The sequence below is a fragment of the Marmota monax genome, unplaced genomic scaffold (genome assembly GCF_021218885.2).
Source record: "Marmota monax isolate L192 unplaced genomic scaffold, Marmota_monax_Labrador192_F-V1.1 WCK01_AAM20220418_F8-fsc00030, whole genome shotgun sequence".
Taxonomy (NCBI): Eukaryota; Metazoa; Chordata; class Mammalia; order Rodentia; family Sciuridae; genus Marmota; species Marmota monax.
Window position 1 is genome coordinate 6,180,115 of NW_026691988.1, and position 20,466 is coordinate 6,200,580.

The following is a 20,466-nucleotide window of genomic DNA, read 5'->3' on the forward strand; positions in this document are numbered from 1 at the left end:
ACTTCACAGCTGTCTTGTAAGATGGGTAAATTGAAAAGGATTTGTTTGGATTCATGACTGACACCATAAAATGCTTCTAAAGATATGGAATAGCCAGGTGTGGTGGCACACACCTGTAATCCCAGTGACTCAGAAGGTGGCTTAGTGGTTTAGTACACTGAGTTCAGTGGTATGGTACACTGGGTTCCATCTCTAGTACCATGCATACACACACACCACCCCCCACCAAAAAAAAAATGTTCTCTTTATTTTTTTCTACTGCTGAAGATGGTGAACCCAAGACCTCATGCATACATAGGCTTGCAGCCTACGGTGACAATAGACACCTGTTGATACTTCCCTGGAGGCAGAAGGCACTGCTGCTATTGGAAGTATAAACTAGTAAGTTGGATATCACAGCAGCATTTTCATGGTTTTAAATCTTAAATGGATCCATTATTGCTTCTTCATGAAATTATGTAAAGTAACACAAACCACAATTTTTGTAAATATTTTTCAAGGTTTTATTGCAAACCAAAATTGGTTCATTGCACACAAAAAAAAGTTGTGTGGTAGGAAGAAGGGATTGTACATATTATAACCATGTTAATTACAGTACATTAAAATGGTGGTTTACATTACAAATAAGCCTGTAAGTTTAAATATACTAGTGTTATAACCCAATGTACAGACTTTCTTTATACAATACATACAATTATCAGGAATGCCAAAAAAAAAAAAAAAACAACACATAAATAATGCCCATTTTACAGGTGACATTTTAAACAATGAAAACACCAAACGGCTTCAACAACTGGGGCATTGGTCCATAAAAACCCTTTCTAAAAATAGAAATATTTGTAGCAGCAATGCTTTCTTTTAAGCATCTGGATGCAAGTCATTGCAAGACCATTTCAATAAATTTTAGTTATTAACAATATCTTACAAAAAAACAGTCTACACATAAAATTTATCTTCCAAATATGGAAGAAACAAACAATGTCCCACATTGTAGTGTCCTGCAAGTGTCACATTGATGCTTATAACAAAATCCATCTGTGATCAGGCATACCACACTCATACCATTGTTCACATAGTATATCCACAAGGAAAAATAAAGAACTGAAACACTCTGCGATAGGAAAAGCTTTGGAGCTAACACGATCTCAGCAGAAAAGGCACATTTCAGAATATTCCTTATCACAGCCCAGACAGACCCACAGAAGATCCTTCTTAGATCAGCATCTTCCTCCTAAGGAGATCGTTGCATCTGTCTAGGGCGGGACGCTAATGCTCATTTCAGAGATAGCACCACGTTGGAAGGAAGGATAAAAATGAAAACCTCATGAGCTCACTGAGAGGAGAGTGTGCTCTTTGAAAAGCTTCCAGGAAACAGTGTGCAACAGGATTGCCAAGCTTCCAGAGATGTGCAAATTCTCTTTTAAGATGTCCTGTCAGCTGGCAGCTCTGCCCAAAGGCTAACTAAAACATTTAAAACACACATGAAATCCTTCAAAACCACCCCTAAGCCTGTTCAGAGGAAAGAGTCCATGGGAGGTGCATATGAAAAGCCCAGGAATGCCTCAGCAGCTTCCTTCACGCTGGCTGTGATGAGGATGCTGTCAGGGGACCTGCCGATGGAGTTGGGGACAGGCTCTTCGGTAAACTCAGGATCGAAATGCCGCAGGTCGCTGGGCCCACTCTATTACAGGAAGAAAAAAAATACAGTCTCAGAATGCACATGGTTACTTGACAGGGAAACCTTTGGGCTTCAAATGCTGGAAGCTCAAGTCTTTAGGATGCATACAAAAATTCCCATAATCCTCCACTTCAAGCACAAAACCCCAAAGGCCATAAATAGTTTAAACCATGAGACTAATGTTTACTTTTTGTCTCTTGGTGCTTTGATAAATATGTTTGAAAAAAAAAAAAAGATTTGTTGAAATAAAAACTCTACTTTTTCTCTGGGAAAATAATGGGTCTATGGATAAAACATCTGCCAATTTTCTCCTTGTTTTGTAAATGGGATCTTGCTGTGTTACCCAGGCTAGAATCTAACTCCTGGGCTAGGGTTCTTCCTGCCTCAACCTCCTGAGTAACTGAGGTGACAGGTGCCCTCCCCATAATTTATTTCTTCAAGTCCCCCCCACCACACCCAACAAATCTGACTTTAAAAAAATGGCCTTTAGGTCTCAGTAACTTAGACAGGGAGATACTCACCACATTTGGGTTAAAAGGGGGCGTTATCTTCTTATTAATGAGATCATCCCAGTTAATCAGAGAGAAGAAGACGTGATTCTTAATCTCCATCTGTTGAGAAGAAACCAGATTAATTTAGCCAGGCAGAATTCAATAAAGGCAGTGAGGTCTAGTGTACCTCTCAGAGGGCCCAGGAGAACAGGAAAACATGACTCACAAAGTCGTCCTTGGCACCGAGCCTCTTTGTCCTGTCCTTCTGCAGGAGGCCCTCCAGGAGATGTCTTGCAGAATTTGTGATATTTGGTTTCAACTGGAGGGGCTTGTTCAGAATGTTATCGTACATCTCGGCTGTGTTTCGGCTGTAAAAAGGAGGCTGTAAAAGGGCGGGGGATTATTTTCTATTGAATTGGAAGTTTGGTATAGCATATTACCAACAAAGAAAAAGGTAACTGCAATATATTAAGCTGGACTTCAGATATTCTTATAAAATGACCAATATGCCTCTTATCAGTTTGAGATAAGCTTACTCTCAAACTCAAGTCACAGAAGCTAGGCCTAGATTTTGGCAAGAGTGTCATGGAAATGGGTAGTGTCCTATGGTTCCCTAGGTGCTACTCACCAGGCCATACAGCATCTCGTATAAAACAGCCCCCAGGCACCACCAATCCACCGTCCTGTCATAAGGCTGCTTATGAAGTACTTCGGGTGCAAGATACTGCAAGGCAAATCAGGAAAACAAGAATTTAGAAACTGCTTTGAAACCATGCAATTGCAAAACCAGGAATGGACTTTGAAAAGTGTGCAACACTTAAGAGTGCAACTCTCCAAGGGTGCAACTTGGAGAATATATTTCTTTAGATTACTTCTGAATAAAATCTCAGTATTCTTTGAGGCTGACTGGCCTGCAAGGTGTACAGATATTTAGGAAGGAACTGGACACCCACAGGTATCTTATTTGGGTCTTCAGACACATTTTATGGTATGGATCTTACAATTTGCTAGTTTCAATTAAAGTAACAAAGTCCTGTAATTTCTCATGTTGCAACAAAGAGTAAGTGTATTTTACTTGCACTGAATTGTATTGAGAAATCTCTAGGGTTTATTCTCTGGGTGTTGAAAGAATTATTTCATCTCTCTCTCCTGGAAGGAGGGGGAAGACCAGGGACCAAATCAAGAGCTCCTACCTCAGGTGTGCCACAGAAGGTGGATGTCGTGCCATTGTGTTCAATGTTTTCCTTGCAGAGTCCAAAGTCAGTAAGGACAATGTGTCCCTGTGAATCTAGCAAAATATTCTCTGGTTTTAAGTCTCTGTTAAAAAAAAAGTGGTTGCAAAGGTTAATTTTACTTCATAAGAAATCTTCTGTAAAGATAGTTGCTACAGATATTACAAGCATTTTTTAATTCATCATGGTAGTATAGTAAATAAAAAAAGGAAATCCTTGTTATGCTAATCTATTCTGGATCAGATGCAATCTTAGTTGGCTGGTTCCCTAGTGGCAGGAGTCAAGACTACTCACATGCTGAGAAACAGGGTTTTAGGTGATCAAGTTGCATATAAACACAAGTTAGTCTAAAATGTCTCTTTTCTACCCTGGAAAGTGGCTTTATGGGATTCATTGTCTCACCTATAAACGATGTTCAGAGAGTGCAGGTAACCCAAGGCACTGGCTATTTCAGCAGCATAGAAGCGAGCCCGTGGTTCTAGGAAGCAGCGCTCCCTCTGGAGATGGTAGAACAGCTGCAGGAGACAGAGGAACAAAATAAGTCTGGGCTTCCAAAGCATTTACTTAGTCCTGACAGAGAGCTAAGGAGAACAATTGCAGGAAGTGGCTCTAAATAATCTATTAATGATTTTAAACCTGGTAGGTTAAAGGAAATGCTAATTCTGGTAACTTTTCTCCCCTAAGTATTTAAAAAAATTTTTCTGGAACTTAAACTAAGCAAACCCCTTGAGACCCCAAGAACTAACTTCTACTCCCCCAGCTCACCTCTCCTCCATTAATGTAGTCTAGGACAAAGTACAGTTTGTCGGCAGTCTGGAAAGAGAAGTGAAGGCCCACCAGGAAAGGGTGTTTCACATTCTTCAGTAGAACATTCCGCTCCGACATAATATGCTTCTCCTATGAAAAGGATGATTAAGATTCAGTGACAATTTTCAACTTGGCACCAAAATTCCAAGACACTTACTGAATAAGTGTCCAACTATAGCCCCAACCCACCAGTATATCTCATACCTCCTTCTTTTTCAGGATTGCTTTTTTCTGCAAAACTTTGACTGCATAAAATGCTTCTTCTGCCTTGTGTCTTGCTAGAAGAACCTAAAATTTCAATAGAAAAAATAATTTTTTAAAATCCTCATTCACAGAGAAAGTAAAATGATCACATGAAAGAGTATCTTGTAGAAAGTCTTTGGATGTGAAATTACCTTTCCAAAACTGCCCTTCCCAATTACTTTCAAGAAGTGAAAGTCAGATGGTTTAGCATGAGGATTGGATGATGGACCAAGGTTGATTTGCTGAGAAGGACTTGGCTAGAAAATAAAACATTCTCTCTTAATATCATTAATTCAAAGGAAGATGTCTAAAATAAAGTACAGGCAATGAAAAAGATTTACAACTACAAATGACCAAGAGAAGTTACTAAAACACTGACAAACACATTCAAAATGACTTCACCCACACATCATTTAAAATGAGTACGAAAATTATACAGTCATGCTGCCACTAATACAATCATGCTGCCACTAATAGATAAAAATTTTAATAGAATAAGCCTTTAAAAATGCTCCACTGACTCAATACTTAAATACTTATGAATTAATGAGGCATTCTTGCCTTGGAGCCAATTTCTATAAGTGCTATCTTAAATGCAAAAATATTAATTTACAAATTTCCTCCACAGATGCATTACAAATAAAGAGTACTTACTGGAGGAGAAGGGTTGGCATTCATAAGCTCGGGCTCCTGAGGTTGGGAGATTTTCAAAATGGACTGAACTTCAGGGCTGCAGAGAGTAAAGGAACAATTTAGAAACTCCTAACTCGCCACTAGAGGGCACACCGAGATAAACAGTGAACTTCTGATTCAAATGTTCCCGGACAATTCAGTAATTGAAGTTGAAAACATCCAAATTAAAGAAAATAGCTCAAGAAAATGATAACCTAGTTAAATACAGAAATCAGGCTTGTCAGTGGCGATAGGTTGTGAATTAAATAAGACTTTTGGAAAAATTTATTTTACCTCGCCAGGACAAGCTCAGTTTTCAGATAATTTTAATGTTTACAACGTTTCCAATAAACGAGAACGTAAGGAGACTTCCCTGAGTGAAGTCTTTGATATAAGTCTTTTATCGCCTCCAATTCCCCCCCGTCGAAACTTACTGTTTGCACGCATAGGAGTTATTGGCAATCTTCTGAATAAAGTCGTTCAGGCCCATCCTCCTCTGTTTCATGAAAGCTGTGGATTAAAGAGGAGAAAGAAACCTTTAGACCATTTCCTAACGTCGGAAGCCACACAAGCCATTCCGATCCCGGACCTTCAAAACGTTTCCACTTAGCGAATCCCAGGGTAGAAGCCCAGCCTTCCTCCTACACTCACCGATGAGAATCGCTACCATTCCCCTCATTCTGGAGTAAGTGAGGGTGCCTCTAGCAGCCTCGGTTTTCACCGTCATCGCCACCGACAGAGCACAGAGAAACTAGGCTGACGGGAGACGGGCTTGGCCAACACTGCGCTCGGGCGGCTCGGGCGCCTTTATAAGTACTGCCCCTCCAGGGGCGGGGCCTGGGCCACAATGAGGAAGCGCTGGGAGGCCCCGCCCCGGCCCCGCCCCCGCCGCCCCGCGGTTAGCCCGCGGCGTTGCAACTGGTGGCCGGCGGTAGGGTCCCCTACTAGCAGCCGAGCTCCGGGAGGGGGCGAGGAGCTCGGGGACCGTGTGGGGAGGGCCGGGCGCGGGGCGGTTATCAGCCTTCCCGTCCGGAGAGGACAGCGTCGGCAGAGGGGGCGGGGAGGGCTGGGGAGCCCGGGGTAATTTTCCATTTTTCCCATTTATTGGGTGAGTCAAGAAAAATCAGGAGAGCGGCGTGGTAACCGGCGTGGCTTTGGACCCGATCGCAGCCTCCTCGCTGCTTCACCCTCTCGGCCCTAACATCCCCACCGGGGGCCCCCCAGCCCTGGCTCCGCGGCGCGACCCGCCCAGAGTTACTTCTCGAGTGCAGGCGGCTTAGCGCCCCGAATCTGCGCGGGCAGAGTGGGTCCCGGGCGCCTGGCGCGGACCCCCGGCTCCCACCGCCCCTTGACCAGGACCTCCATCCCCAGCCCCTCTTTGAAGCCCGCGAACCGGGCAGTAGCCGAGCAACTCTGGCCAAGAAGCCGAGTCCCCAGCGGGACGGGCGGCGGCGCTTACCCAGTCCGCTCAGCAGGAAGGACTCGCTCCTTTTCTGCGCCTCGGCCCTCTTTTTGTGGCGGGGCCGGAGCAGCGACTCGAGCCGGGCCCTGGCCAGCGCGCCCTGCATCTCCCCCATGGGCAGCGGACTGCCGGGCGCAGCTAGCGAGAGGGACCGGCGAATACTGACGTTTCCTTGAAGGAGCCGCCGTGACTCAGGCCGGGCAAGATTTCCTGCCCCAAGTCCCAAAACAAACAAATGGCCCTTGTGCACGGCCGAGTCGCTTCCGAAAACGCCTTTTTTGTGCTTTTGGCCAAAACCAAGCAAGGCTGAAAAATCCCAGAACTTGGAAGAGGAGGAAGGAAGGAAAGAAAGAGGGAAGGAGGGGGGGGGGGGATTAGGAATGTGTAGGGGAGGGGGCGGAAATAAAATAAGTCTCTGCACTAAAGGGGGGAAAAGTACAAACTGCATTTCACTTTTTTTTTTCCTAAAGTAATCTGAGAACATTCTGTCCGTTCCGCACGTTTTTTTTTCCTTACATTTTTAATCCCCGCCATGCCAAGAACACGTGAGAAGGTGGTAAGAGGGGAGCAGTGACTTCGCTTGGAACCGACCTGGGGTGACCCTGGCATCTTAGATTCCTGTTCCTCTCATGAGGCCTGCTCCTCTCCCGCTCTCCCACCTGAAGGTCACATTGTATTGCTTTAAACCCCCTTTGTCCTCACATTCCCTACCCCTCTTTTGGTTTATCTCGGTGCTAACCCGAGTCGTTTGCCACCTCGCTTTTTCTCACAAGTTCCCATATAAACGAAGATCACTAACTCCTGAAAGATAAGCCGAGACACTCCGCTCCCGAAACAGAGAAGGGAGGGAAGGTAGGAGGCGGCGGCTCTGGCATGGCAGGGCAGCGAGGCCGGTGCCTTACAGTAACCCCGCAATAGGGAGCTGAAGTCTGACTGCCGGTGCGGGGACGCGCGCCAGCGCTGGCCGGGAAACTAAGCACCGCGACTGGACCAGGGGCAGGGAAGACGGCTACATATTACCAATATTCACAGCACCGGTACCTGGCGCTTGCTGGTGCTGTCTGCTGTGGCTGCCCTGCGGTGACCCCTTGCTGCCAAGGACTCTGCTACTTTAGAGCTGACACACTCCAAATTACCAGCTGTCAAACCAGGAATAGCATGCGAAGCGCTTTTCCCTTGGTCTTGGAAAGGGGTTTGTTTTGCAGGCACAGCCTCCTTATTTGCCCTAATATGATCTTTAGTCTCAACAGCTTTTGGGTTGATCAGTTGGGACAGTCAGAAACTGGGAAGAGTCTAGCATTCCCTCTCCCAGAGACTGTGGTTGGCAAATTTTGCTCTGCACCCACTTTAAATAAAAGCATTTAGTATTGTCTGAAATTGATCCTCCAACCCAAAGCAAGGTGAATTCAATTGCAAATCAGGTTAACTGATCCAAGACTACTTCCCCATGCATGGATTCTTAAGAGCATATAACTTTGTTATTGGCAGCACCCCCCCTGTTGCACGTCTCACCCCCCAGGGCTCATCCCAGCCCTGCTCAGACCCACCTTGTTCCTAATCCTCTTGAGCAGAGATTCCTGAGATCACCCAGAAACACTAACCTTCACAAAGTTATTTGCTTATTTAAAACTTTAAGAAAACTTCCATGGAGACCCTCCCCCACACACACTGCCTCATGTACTTTCCCTATGCCAAGTAACCCCAAATCCTTAAAGCATCTGTTTTACCCACCCCATTATAGTTCTCAAAGAACAAACCTTTCCAAGGGGACTTAATAACCTCCTCTTTCATTCTTCGAGTTGCACAGAATATGAAGGCTCTGGATTCTTTTCTGGAGGCTAGAGAAGTCAGTTATGGCTGGAGTAGCCTCCCAGCTATGTGCCTGTGATAAGACTGGAAGCTCTGAGATGACAAGGGAGCATCAGACACAGGCAGCTGTCTTTGTTGTTATGAACCCCACTTTATATAAAGGGAATTTACATACAGGAAGGGAACAAGCTGCAAAGTTCAACACTGGGCCATTTATTCCCACTCCCCCTCCTTGCAACACCATCCAGAAGATTACAGTCATCAGCGTCCTAGGTTTATTACACCTCCAGCAATACACACAAGAAATGTAACTTAACTGATTATCATCACAAATCAGTCCAGAAAAATTCAAAACACATGAACAGGATTCATTTTCTCAAAGAAGCTCTGTTGCATGCATTCCAGGATGGATGTGGAATTCAAGTTAGAGGACTCTAAGTGGATAGAGAAGAGGCACAACCATATATTTGTGGTTGGAACAGAAAAGGAACAGTCTGATGTGCTCCTTCCTCCCCCTACCCTAATGTTCAGCTCTTGGAGACGGATGGTCTGCTAAACTTATCATTTAGCAGAGAGAATCAAGTTGTTGAGACTGGCTTTTCTTCCAACCGGATACCTGATGGGTGGAGCAGGCGCCCCCTGTTCTGTCCCAGCAACCTACTAAGACTTCCGAACAGGAAGGTGACACACGGCGGTGGTGGGGAGGGGAAGCGGGAGAACTGTGTGCGACGCGCCCGTTAACACTGCACAGGCTTTAGGTTGCCCTGTGGCCGCTATTCTGGCGCTTGATCTGTTCTTCCTTCCTGTCGCCAGCCTCTTTCTTTGGTCCAGATAGTCCTCCTACCGGGAGGGATCCGGCCCCTTCCCTGTTCCTCCCTGGTAGTGAAGTTGCCGGAGTCGCCTTACGCTGCTGATTAATGCAACCTAGAGGGCGATCGTGTTCTCTGGGAGAACCACTTCAGATTCCACGAATCCCCCCATTTGTCTCCGGATGTTTAATCAGTCCCAGAAAGTTTCTCCACAACGTCGTGTGTAGTCACAGAAAATACAGATGTCTTGATAGGAGACCTGCTAATTACCCCCCCCCCCCAGTGCCCCCGAGCCAATCGTATCACATTTATGCCTCAGTGCTGGGGAAACCTGCAATCAAAACTCTAAAGGAAATGATGCACCAAGATATAAACTTTGCACTGAAACAAAACATTTTTCAGGGCATGTGTACTTTAATACTTCAGAAGATTGTTTCATTGCTTCTCTCCATTATTTCTCCTTAAGAACAGACTATAAAACCTTTACTAAAATATCTTTTTTCCCCATTTAATTGAAAGGCTCACCAATTACTATTACAACACATTAGAGGAAATACTCTGAAATATATTATTATAACTCACTTGAATCAAATGTATGAAAGATGATATGTCATGAGCTTTGTAATGTTTTGAACAACCAATTAAAAAAAAAAAAAGGATTCAGCTATACCCTCCCTTGCACTATTTCTTAAGTGCTCTGTTAGTCTTGATTGTTCATTGATAATAAGGTAATACCATTGATTTGTATTGCTCAAAGTGCCACCAATTCTAGAACAATCCTATGCACAGTTTAGGCTCCCATATTTTTTTCTTCATTGGGTGATGCATATAGAAACCTTTCCCTAGAGCATCCTCAAAGAAACTACAGAGAAATACCAGAAAACATAATTATTACTCTAGAGAACAAGTGAATGGATCAGGTTTTGTTGAGGCTGTCACTAAATGCATGTGTTTTTAAATAGTATTCACTGAATAGAAAATGATGATGACAAATGGGTTTATTCATGACAGCTATTATGGACAACTAACCAGCAACGGTGGTTATTTAAATGTCTATTTACAGAACACAGGTTCTATAGAGATTATTACCTTCCCTATTCATGACTGTCAAAATTGACATACATGAAGAAGAATGCAATATAGTAAGATAACCAAGAGAAGACTTTTTCTTCTTTTTTCTTTTGGCACGGGGGATTGAACCCAGAACTCTGCCACTGAGCTACATCCCTAGCCCTGGGATTTTTTGTTTGTTTGTTTGTTTGTTTTTGATACTGGGGATTGAACCCAGGTACACTCTATCACTGAGCTACAACCCCAGTCCTTTTATTATTTTTACAAAGCTGCTGAGAGTCTCAGATAAGTTGCTGAGCTCTTGACAAGGAAGAATGATAGACAGAAGCAGTGGGTCTATGACTTTCTTTCCATCTTTGGAATGTTGCCAATGTCTGATTTAGCACAATCCAATCCGATGAAAGACAAAAAAAAAATTAAAAGCCCATCAACTAGAATACAATATGAAGGGGAAGGAATTATACATATTTCACAGCTTTGTATTTGGTTGTTAGGATTTACCTGGAAAATGATGTCTGGGAACATTCTACAGAATTATGAAAAATAATACAATGGTCTGGACAGAAGAGAAACGTGGAAAAATTTTAAGTCAAAATTCAATGCTCTCTATGAATTTTCTTTTCTTTCTTTCTTTTTTTTTTTTTCTCCTGGAACTGGGAATTGAATTCATGGGTGCTCTACCACTGAGCTACACCCCAAACCCTTTTTATTTTTTGAGACTGGGTCTCACTAAGTAGCTGAGGCTGGCTTCAAATTCAGAATCCTCCTGCCTCAGTTTCCCAAGTAGCTTGGGAGTAGAGGAATGAGTCACTGCACCCAGCCTGTGATTTTCTAGAATCAAAAGGACTGTGGCCTTACTGAAAGCCTTCTGTACTATAGATACGGCTTTTAAAAGGCAATTTGTCAACTTAGAGAAATTAATTTGTCATGATAAAAAATGCCAAGCACCATGTCAAGGGGCAGGTCAGGGAGTCCTGGTGTTAGTAGCCTCCCCATTCTCTCTGGTCTGCTCTGCCTTCTGTCCCTTTCCCAGGTCCAAGGTACATCCACTTCCCTACAAGCCCTGCAATCAAGGCTCAGAGGCCAGGCAGCACAGGACTTGGAATTTCTTTACAGGCTGAACCATTCTTGAGACACACATATCAAAGTCAGAACTGGCAATGGGCTATAAAGGACTCTCTTTCACTCCTAGTTTATTTACAAAGTGCCAGTAGTAAATAAGGCATCTGGATTTCTGGCGGACATATTTTGTCAAATTTGAAAGCTTTAATTTGCTCAGTGTAAGCATCTCCTCAAAGTCTCTCTTGTTTCTGACCCTATAATCAATCTAGGATGAAGTAACAGAAGTTCAGGGCACTCTTAAGAACTGTTTCCTATAAACCCTGCCTACAAATTGTAGAACAAAAGATATACGTAATAGTAACCATCAATAGAAAACCCAGAGGCAGGCATGGCTAGCTGACCGATTGGCGCCATTTTAAAAGACATCAGCTCAGTGAGCTAACTTTTGGTTTCAACCCTGAATATAAGCTCCATACCTTTATATGTCAATTGCAGGAAACTTGGGAGTGTGTCATGCTTATGGAAGGGATTCTTACTATCTACTTTACTTAGCTGTAACTGAGGCCTCCTTCTTGCAAGAATTAGGCAACGTGCTCCATGTATTTTAACTTTACCCTCTGTATAGTGAGGACACTATTACTTCCCTCACATAAATTGTGAAAAATAATGGAAATAAAGAACTTAATCTCTTTCGAGTTGGAATCTCACATAAAAAATATGCATCTGTATTGGTCACCCTCACTGTACACACATCGCAACTACAAACAGAACACCTCATACAATAGAAAGGTTTCCAATAAGTCAAAATAATTCATGAGTGTGCTGTGATTAAAGGCCACTTAATCTACTAGGCCAAAGGTAGGAATTCCATGGAAAAGGACCTAAAAGATTATGTACTTTTTGTTCTTTAACTCCCCCCTTAGCCACTGTCTCCACCCTTGAATGGGCTCCATCAAAGAACTAAATGCCATGATAACCAAATAAATACTTATTTACCAAGTGTTTGAAGTAAAACCAGCGGTTCTGGGTAAAAAAGCCAAAAGCTAACCCTAAGAAGTTTTAATTGTTCAGGGTAGGTGGGAAACAATAGAAGGTAAATATGGGCCTATTGAGAGGGTGGAGTCTCAAATAAGGTCAAAGAGGACCAGTTGAGCCTAAGATGCTTTTCTAGGTCATCCGCTTATCTTCCAGGAAAGAGAAGAGGAGCAAGCTCCCACTGATCCTGTCTCTGTTATTTTTAATCTTTCAGATCTCTGCAGTGCCTGCCTTTTGTGGCCAATGCTGCCAAGTCCTGGGTTTAACAAGGATGCCAGGTTGGGTGGCATACAGCACACAAGGAGGGCAACAGTCTATATTTTATTAAAATGAACTGTGCATTCCACAAAGCAAAGGTAAATTTATAGAGATTGCTCTCTTTCCTAATGCCTACCTACTACATCTCCAAGCCATAAAAATAAAATCTTGGGCATACTTGACCATTTAGAATATCTACTTTTTCAAGTAAAGAATGAGCTAAAAGTTCTGCAGCTCATATATCACATGATTCTGTGATATCAGGGGGAAAAATAAATGCAAAAGAAAGTTCTGGAGGCCCAGAACCACCTCACATGGCTTCCGGAATAATCCCCACACTCAGCTAATCCTTTAGAACATGTGCCTTCTACACCTACCTGCCTGCCGGCCTGCCTGCCGGCCTGCCTGCCTGTCACTGCAGCCTTTAGGTGGGAAATTTGCGTTCTTAACTATTTACATCTGTGGCTCATCTTTGCGCCTTGGGTTCCTTGAAGACCAAACAGCACAATTCATATTTCTCACCCACCTAATAATGATGTTCTCTAGTCACCTCCCTGCTGGCCTCTCCACCCTCTTCTTTTATTCTCCTGCTTTCTATCCAGGCTGCTCTCTTTGTGTCCTTTTGCAGCTGGTTATTTGTAACTCTATGAAAATCGGGAACTGCACCAGTTTATCAAGTAAAAGTTCAAAGACAAATTACTATGCTGCCGTATTATTCCTCTCATCTATTTAAATACAGTAGGTAAAAATATGAAGGACATTGTCTTAGCACCAGACAGAATTTTGATTTTCACACAGCACTACCCCCACATGGCAAAGTGAAATTGCCACACTCCCAGGATACCTGGATAGGGCACATTAGTTCTTCTGATGACCAGAAAGCCCTGAGAGAATGTGGCTTCTTCATACCAGTCTTTTCAGGAAGTGTCTATTGTACTCCTAGAATTGCAGGAGATTTGCCATACCTCATCTCGAAGTTTCGAAGCTTATTCAACTCAAGAGCACAAAAGCCTCCACTGCTGTCCCCTCCTCTTGCAGCTATCCCTGCAGCTTGGCAGGCAGTTCAGGAGTCTGTACATGCTCACCTTTTCCCTAGCACTTGGAGACACTAGAAGGTAGGCTGATTCTGTGCATGCCTCTTTCCTTACTTCTTAATTTACATCTTGGACATAATCAATATTTAGTACATACTGGAGATATTTAGTGGATAAATCCCCTTGCTCCTATGTTTACTATAATTTCCCCTATTTTTCCCCCTCAGCCTAAAAACTCTAAAAGTCACATTTCAGCAGAAGATATTTATTGTAGACTAGTTCATGGGAATAAATCAATTTTTGCTTTCATCATTATATCCTAGATTTTACAAGCATCAGAACTTCTGTGATTTAGTACAAAATCTATGGAAATCAGTACAGAGGTTACTCAGAAGGCCAGACATAGAACCACATATGATCCAACTGTATCATTCCTCAGAATTTATCCTGAAGACTTAAAGTCATCTTACTACAGTGATGCATGTTTACTTATGTATATATAGCAGCACAATTCACAATAGCCAAACTATGGAGCCAGCCTAGGTTCCACTAATGCATGAATAGATAAAGAAAATGTGGTATAGAGACACAATGGAGTTTTATTCAGCCAAAAGAATGAAATTATGCACTTGTAGGAAAATGAATAGAACTTGAGCATATTGTGTTAAGAGGAATAAATCAAACTCAGAAAGTCAATGGTTGTGTTGTAGTTTTCTCTCATGTGGAAAGCTAAAGAAGAAAGAGGAAAAAGAAAGGTGGGGGGTGGATCTTATGAAAACTGAAGAGAGATCTGTAGAGAAAGGGACCCGAGGGAAGGAGGAGGGAGGGAAAAAGGGAAATACTGGGTTATGAATGACATTGAGCAAATTGTCTTGTTATATTGTGTGTATGTATGGACATGTAACAATGAATCTCACCATTACTATAATTATAATGCACTAATTAAAATATGGGGAAAAAAGAACTTCTATGATTCATCTTTATAGCCTAATTTTTTGAGAGCACATCATCATAAAATCAGACACTTAAAAAAAAAAAAAAACTATTTGTGTTTTAATTGTGATTACAGAATCTGTTTAGCAAATAAGATATTTTCCCCAAAGAACTGTTTGATGATTTTGGATCAAGGGTTTCAGATGTATTATGTATATATGATAACATCAACTTTGTTTCATAATTTCCACTTCACAAAAATATAAATGAAATCTTATAAAAAAAATAAGCCTTTGTGACCACAAGAAAATGACAGTGAACAAATTAAACAAATGTGAGCAAGAGATTGTAATCATGAATAATATCTAACCTTCTAAACTAAATAATACGGTCACTTAAAAAAGTACTACTAAGCCAGGCTTGGTGGCAATCCCAGGGATTGAGGAGGAGGCAGAAGAATCACAAATTCAAGGCTAGCCTCAACAACTTGATGAGGTTCTAAACTATTTAGTGAAACCCTGTCTCAAAAAGGACTGTGGATATAGCTCAATGGTAAAGTGCCCTGGGTTCAGTTCCCAGTATCAAAAAAGAAAAAGTACTACTCTAGTGTTAATTATTTATACAACTGCTTAAGATGACAGTGGTGCTGAGTGCAGAGGCACACATTTATAATCCCAGTGACGTGGGAGACTGAGGCAGGAAGATTGCAAGTTCAAAGCCAGCTTCAGCAATTTAGTTAGGCCCTAAGCAACTCAGTGAGACTCTGTCTCTAAATAAATTTTTAAAAGGGCTGGGGAAGTGGCTCAGTAGTTGAGAACCCCTGGGTTCAATTCCCAGTACCAATAAAAAAAAATTATAAAAAATAAAATGACAGTGGTCTTCCATACTCATTTAGTGCAGATGACTGTTCCAAAGAGACAAACTATTTTCATCAATTATTATCTATAATAATTCTACTTCATAACCCACATATTATTGCTTAAAAATCCAATCCAAAGCCTTAGAATACAAACATATCATCATGGTAGACCTATTCGAAGTTCATTTTTCAAATCATGTTGTTTACCAACATTACTTTAAGTGGCAAGTTCTGCTTAATAAAACTTGATTTTACCTTTTAAAAGTAAAAATATTCTTTCCTCATTGCATTATTATTTTTGTATCTATGAACTAAACCTGCAGTCATCAGTAATGCTTCACTGCCTTCTGATCTTTTTCTGTATTATGAGAACAAATGACCACAGGGCAGGAATGTGCCCCAATATATACTTCTTTTTTTGTTGTTGTTTTTACCTTTTTTTTTTTTTTTCGGAGCATTATAGTTATACATAATGATGGGGTTTGTCATTACATATTCATACATGCACATGATACAACAATATAATTTGGCCAATATCTCTCCCTAGCACTCTCTCAACACTCCTTACCTCTTGGTCCCTTTCCTCTACTGATTTCCCTTTGATTCACCCCAACTTCTTTTCCCCTCTAGCTTTTGCATGAGAGAAAACATAATGACCCTTGACCTTCTGGGTTTGACTTATTTCACTTAACATGATGGTCTCTTGTTCCATCCATTTTCCTGCAAATGCCATAATTACACTTTTCTTTATAGCTGAATAAAAATCCACTGTGTATATATACCACATTTTCTTTATCTATTCATCCATTGGCTAAGCATGGATACCTAGACTGGTTTCATAGTTTGGCTATGGTGAATTGTGCTGCTACAAATATGGGTATGCACATATCACTAAATTCTGAAGAGCGGTAGAGCTGAGTCATCTGGTGGTTCCATTCCTAGTCTTTGAGGAACCACCATATTGATTTTCATAGTGGTTGTACTAATTTACAGTCCCACCAACAGTGTAAAAGTGTTCCTTTTCCTCCACATCCTCTCTAGCATTTATTATTATTTGTATTCTCACACTGCCATTCTGACTGGTGTGAGAGGAAATCTCAGTGTAGTTTTGATTTGCATTTCCCTAAGTGCTAATGATGTTGAACTTTTTTTTTTCATGTATTTGTTGGTCATTTGCATTTCTTCTTTTGAGAAGTATCTGTTTAATTCATTTGCCTGGTTATTAATTGGGTTACTTGATCTACATTTATTTATTCAGCCTGCTTCTTGATCACCACTCTTCTCTGTCTCTTTCCTCCTATCCGTTCCCACTTCCTGGTTTCTTTTCTTAGGACTTTCATTTTTCTGAGGATTATGGGTTTCTGAAATGTTGATAGGGACCTTGTTAAAATCTTCCAAGACTGTTATCCATTTACAAAAAATATTTTAAATTTTTTACATATTTATATATAAATATTTACATATATCATTTATAGAATTATAATTACTACTACACATTAAAAATATTAGCAAAGACATTTACACAAAGATGTCAAAGAGGAACAATGATAACAAGCACACTAGAGGCAGCTAGACTGCTTCTAGGAATAAGAACAAACATGTCTAAAACAGGTAGCTTGTTAAGACATGATATTACTGAATCTAAGATCTTAGTCTCTCCATACAAGCTAATTATTTTTCCTCAGACAGAAATCCTTTCTGAGTTTCAGATTGCCTTTTGGAAATTTGACTCACAAAGAGATTGGGTAAAAGCATAGGGCTTGATCACTGCAGAACACTGCCATTTCTTAAAAGTAACACAACAACAACTCTATGTGTTCGATGTTCACCTCAGGCTGTGTCCAGTGTAAAAGATAGTTCACAGGAAGCACATAGTGTGCTTCTCAGTTTTGTTTTGTTTTGGTATTGGAAATTGATTGGGCATAGTTTAACACTGAGCTACATCCCCACCCTTTTTAATTTTTAAATTTTTAGACAGGGTCTCACTAAATTGCTTAGGACCTTGCTCAATTACTGAGGCCGGCCTTGAATTAGCAATTCTCCTGCCTCAGCCTGGCAAGTTGCTGGTATTACTGTCATGCACCACCACGCTAGCCTTCCTTTCTCTTTGTTTTAATGTCTGAAGATATTATACACATGCAAGTTGGATTTTTTTTATTTGAACAGTACTGCCAGTCTCGATTCGCACTATGCATAGAAAATATGAACAGAACTGTCCTAGTGTTAAAAGGATCTCAAGGAAGACAAGCTTCCCCACCTCTCAACAATAGTCCTAGTAGTCACTTACTGAGAACTTGTCTAAATCACCAAAGATCTGTCTTCATCATTTTCAGTCAGCAGCAATTGAGCTTTTTAAGGCTAGGCTCAAATATCCTCGTTTATAAAAAAAAAAAAATAACTCTTCTGTACATTCTATAGCCAGATCTATGCTGGGGCCTAGGACATTCTGATAAGCACAAATGAACATCCTCCTCTCTGTCATTTCCACAGTTTAACCCATCTATTATACTAGCTAAGGCTTATTGAATGATTATTCTAAGTGGCAGACACTATATTTTGTGCTCTTTATGCCATTTCTCACTTTATCCCCTCTAATGATCTTATGAAAAACTGTTATGTTCTTAAGAACTGCAGCTTAAAGAGATATTATTTTAATATATTATAGCTAGTAATGGCAAAGTCAGAAAGCAAACCAGGTGTCCGTGATACCAAAAGCCCTGCTTTCAATCAGTAAAATGCAGATTTTTCCTTATGTTGGGGTTACAACCTAGCAAACTCATCAGAAGTTTAAAATATTGAAAATACATTTAACACACCTAGCCTATAGAATACACTGAACATCCTAGTTTAGCCTTGCCTACCTCAAACGCTTACCTCAGCCCAGTTGGGCATCAGAGAATATCATAGTGCATATTACTAGCTCAGAAAAAGATCAAAATTCAAAATTCAAAGTATGATTTCTACTGACTGTACTCTTAAGAGTTCCACTTTATCCTTTTTGAAGCAGTAGGAAAAAGAGTCGGAGGAGTTTGCAGGAAATTTGACCTTCTAGTTCTCTCTGAGCACTTAGGGAATCACTTTCACCCCATTAGAAAGTGAAAGAATTCTTGAATTAGATCATGGGTCAATCAGGATGGTCTGTAACGTTCATCCTGATCTGTTCTAAATGACAGTCCTTCACATATGTCTAGACAGCTCTCATCATTATAACTTGTATTTTATGCTACTTTATTCATTTTCTAGCCATGCCTGTCCATTTTATCCACTTGAGCCCTCAAGAGTGAAAACTAAGCTGGACACGGTGGAGCTCACCTGTAATCCCAGGGTCTCTGGAGACCGAGACAGGAGAATCTCAAGTTCAGAGCCAGCCTCAGCAAAAGCGAGTTGCTAAGTAACTCAGTGAGACTCTGCCTCCAAATAAAATACAAAATATTGCTGGGGATGTGGCTCAGAATCCCCAGTACCGCCCCTAGCCCCCAATAAAAAAGAGGGAAAACGCTTGCCTCCTTCTTTAGCCCATTGCCGAGTTGAAAGGTGTACCTCATTCATGTCTGTCTTCATTTCCTCCCTGTCCAGTTCTCCTCCACCACGAACAAAACTGCAGTATAGTTTGAATCTTACCCTTCACTTAACACCCTTTCCCCAAACCCCTGTGTCCATACTCCAGCTATTTTCATTGCATAGTTGTACTCTTACCTTTTCAAAGTAGCAGTTGGAGGAGAATTGGTAGTGTTTCCAGGAAATGTGACTTTTTCAGTTCTGTCTCAAGATTTATGATCCAACATTTAGCTTTGGGTGATTTCTTAACTTCTTCAAGTATCCTCAGGGTTAACACCCATCTTGCTAATCCCACAGAGTGATTGGAAAGATCAGATGAGATTAGGTATGGGAGAACAATTTTAAAACTCAAGTAGGTTATGTAATTTAATACCCACAAGAACAGCACAACCTAGTTATTAATGCAAAATTTTCCTCTGAGAACCAAACTTTTTTTTTTTTTTTTTGTACTGGGGATTGAAACCAAGGGCGCTTAACCACTGAGTCACATCCCAAGAAGTTCTGTGACAGGGTCTTGCTGAATTGCTTAAGGCCTTGCAAAGTTGCTGAGGCTGGCAAGAACTGAAATTTTAAGGAGTGGAAAGAGCTGATTGTCATGCATTTTTGAAAAGGGAGGGGCACATAGATAAGGGAGCTACCCTGCTCACAGTAGTCTATTCCAACTAATGCAGCCCACCCTGAGCCAATCTTTTCCTAAATCCCATTGACTTCTCTATTTACAGTTGATTCACTTCTTAATGAAATAAAGGACTTTCAGGGTCAACAATTAGTTTTTTGGGGAACTCTGTCTTAACAATTTAATTTTCATATCTAAGCACACCCTGTTTACACACACCTCCACCCCCCTACATTCCTCTCACACCCACCCATCCCACCACCCAGGTCTCATTTACCTTTACTCCCTACTCCTCATCTGTCCCTCTCTATCAGCCTTTTCATCCCTGGTAGTCTTTTCATAACTAATTTTTGGGGCTTATCTTTCTAACTGTGTACAGTCTTAAAGTTGTAAAATAATTTTTCTTCAGATGGTTAAAAACTATAATTTATTTAACCAAATAAAATGTTTCTGCTCTGAAGAACAAAAATTCAGAACATTTTTTTTCCCATTTGTTTTTCCTATGATATATTGTCTTGTGTATTGTTAAAGCAAAATAAATTTGTCCCGTGGCCACCTTTATATCCCTACCTTTGGAACTAAAGCCTAAACTGGTTGTGAAAAAACTGAAAATCTGACTTAGGAGTACAGTGAGTGTGTGTGTGTGTAGTTTTTTTTTTTTTTTTTTTTTTTTTAACAACCAGCTGAGTCTCAGCCAATCACAACAGTCACACATTAGCCAACCACAGACTGCAAATTGATCAGAACAGGTCCAAATAAGCAAACTTGGAGAAGTAATCAATCAAGCTATTTCCTGTATCTCAATTTCATTTTCTTTCTATAAATACTCCTTGTCCT

At 41.2% G+C, this 20,466-nt stretch overlaps 1 protein-coding gene across 4 annotated transcripts in view; it reads right to left on the reverse strand.

The window, feature by feature from the left end:
- Nucleotides 1–489: 489 nt before the first annotated feature.
- The window catches only part of Sgk1 (serum/glucocorticoid regulated kinase 1), a 67,525-nt gene continuing 47,548 nt past the window's right edge, over nucleotides 490–20,466 (reverse strand). Inside the window, exons 1-12 of one of the 4 annotated variants that reach the window (XM_046449874.2) lie at nucleotides 8,343–8,491; nucleotides 5,558–5,633; nucleotides 5,106–5,181; nucleotides 4,604–4,708; nucleotides 4,413–4,496; nucleotides 4,167–4,298; nucleotides 3,804–3,916; nucleotides 3,363–3,486; nucleotides 2,798–2,893; nucleotides 2,396–2,551; nucleotides 2,200–2,289; nucleotides 490–1,681 (exon numbers count right to left, since the gene is read on the reverse strand). In XM_046449874.2, the coding sequence (XP_046305830.1) occupies nucleotides 1,514–1,681; nucleotides 2,200–2,289; nucleotides 2,396–2,551; nucleotides 2,798–2,893; nucleotides 3,363–3,486; nucleotides 3,804–3,916; nucleotides 4,167–4,298; nucleotides 4,413–4,496; nucleotides 4,604–4,708; nucleotides 5,106–5,181; nucleotides 5,558–5,633; nucleotides 8,343–8,376 (1,254 nt within the window). In that variant the 5' untranslated portion in view covers nucleotides 8,377–8,491 and the 3' untranslated portion in view covers nucleotides 490–1,513. Of the gene's footprint in view, nucleotides 1,682–2,199; nucleotides 2,290–2,395; nucleotides 2,552–2,797; nucleotides 2,894–3,362; nucleotides 3,487–3,803; nucleotides 3,917–4,166; nucleotides 4,299–4,412; nucleotides 4,497–4,603; nucleotides 4,709–5,105; nucleotides 5,182–5,557; nucleotides 5,634–5,774; nucleotides 5,928–6,582; nucleotides 6,774–8,342; nucleotides 8,492–20,466 lie in introns of those variants that run through there. The other 3 variants (XM_046449854.2, XM_046449864.2, XM_058581388.1) reach the window with 3 other exon arrangements.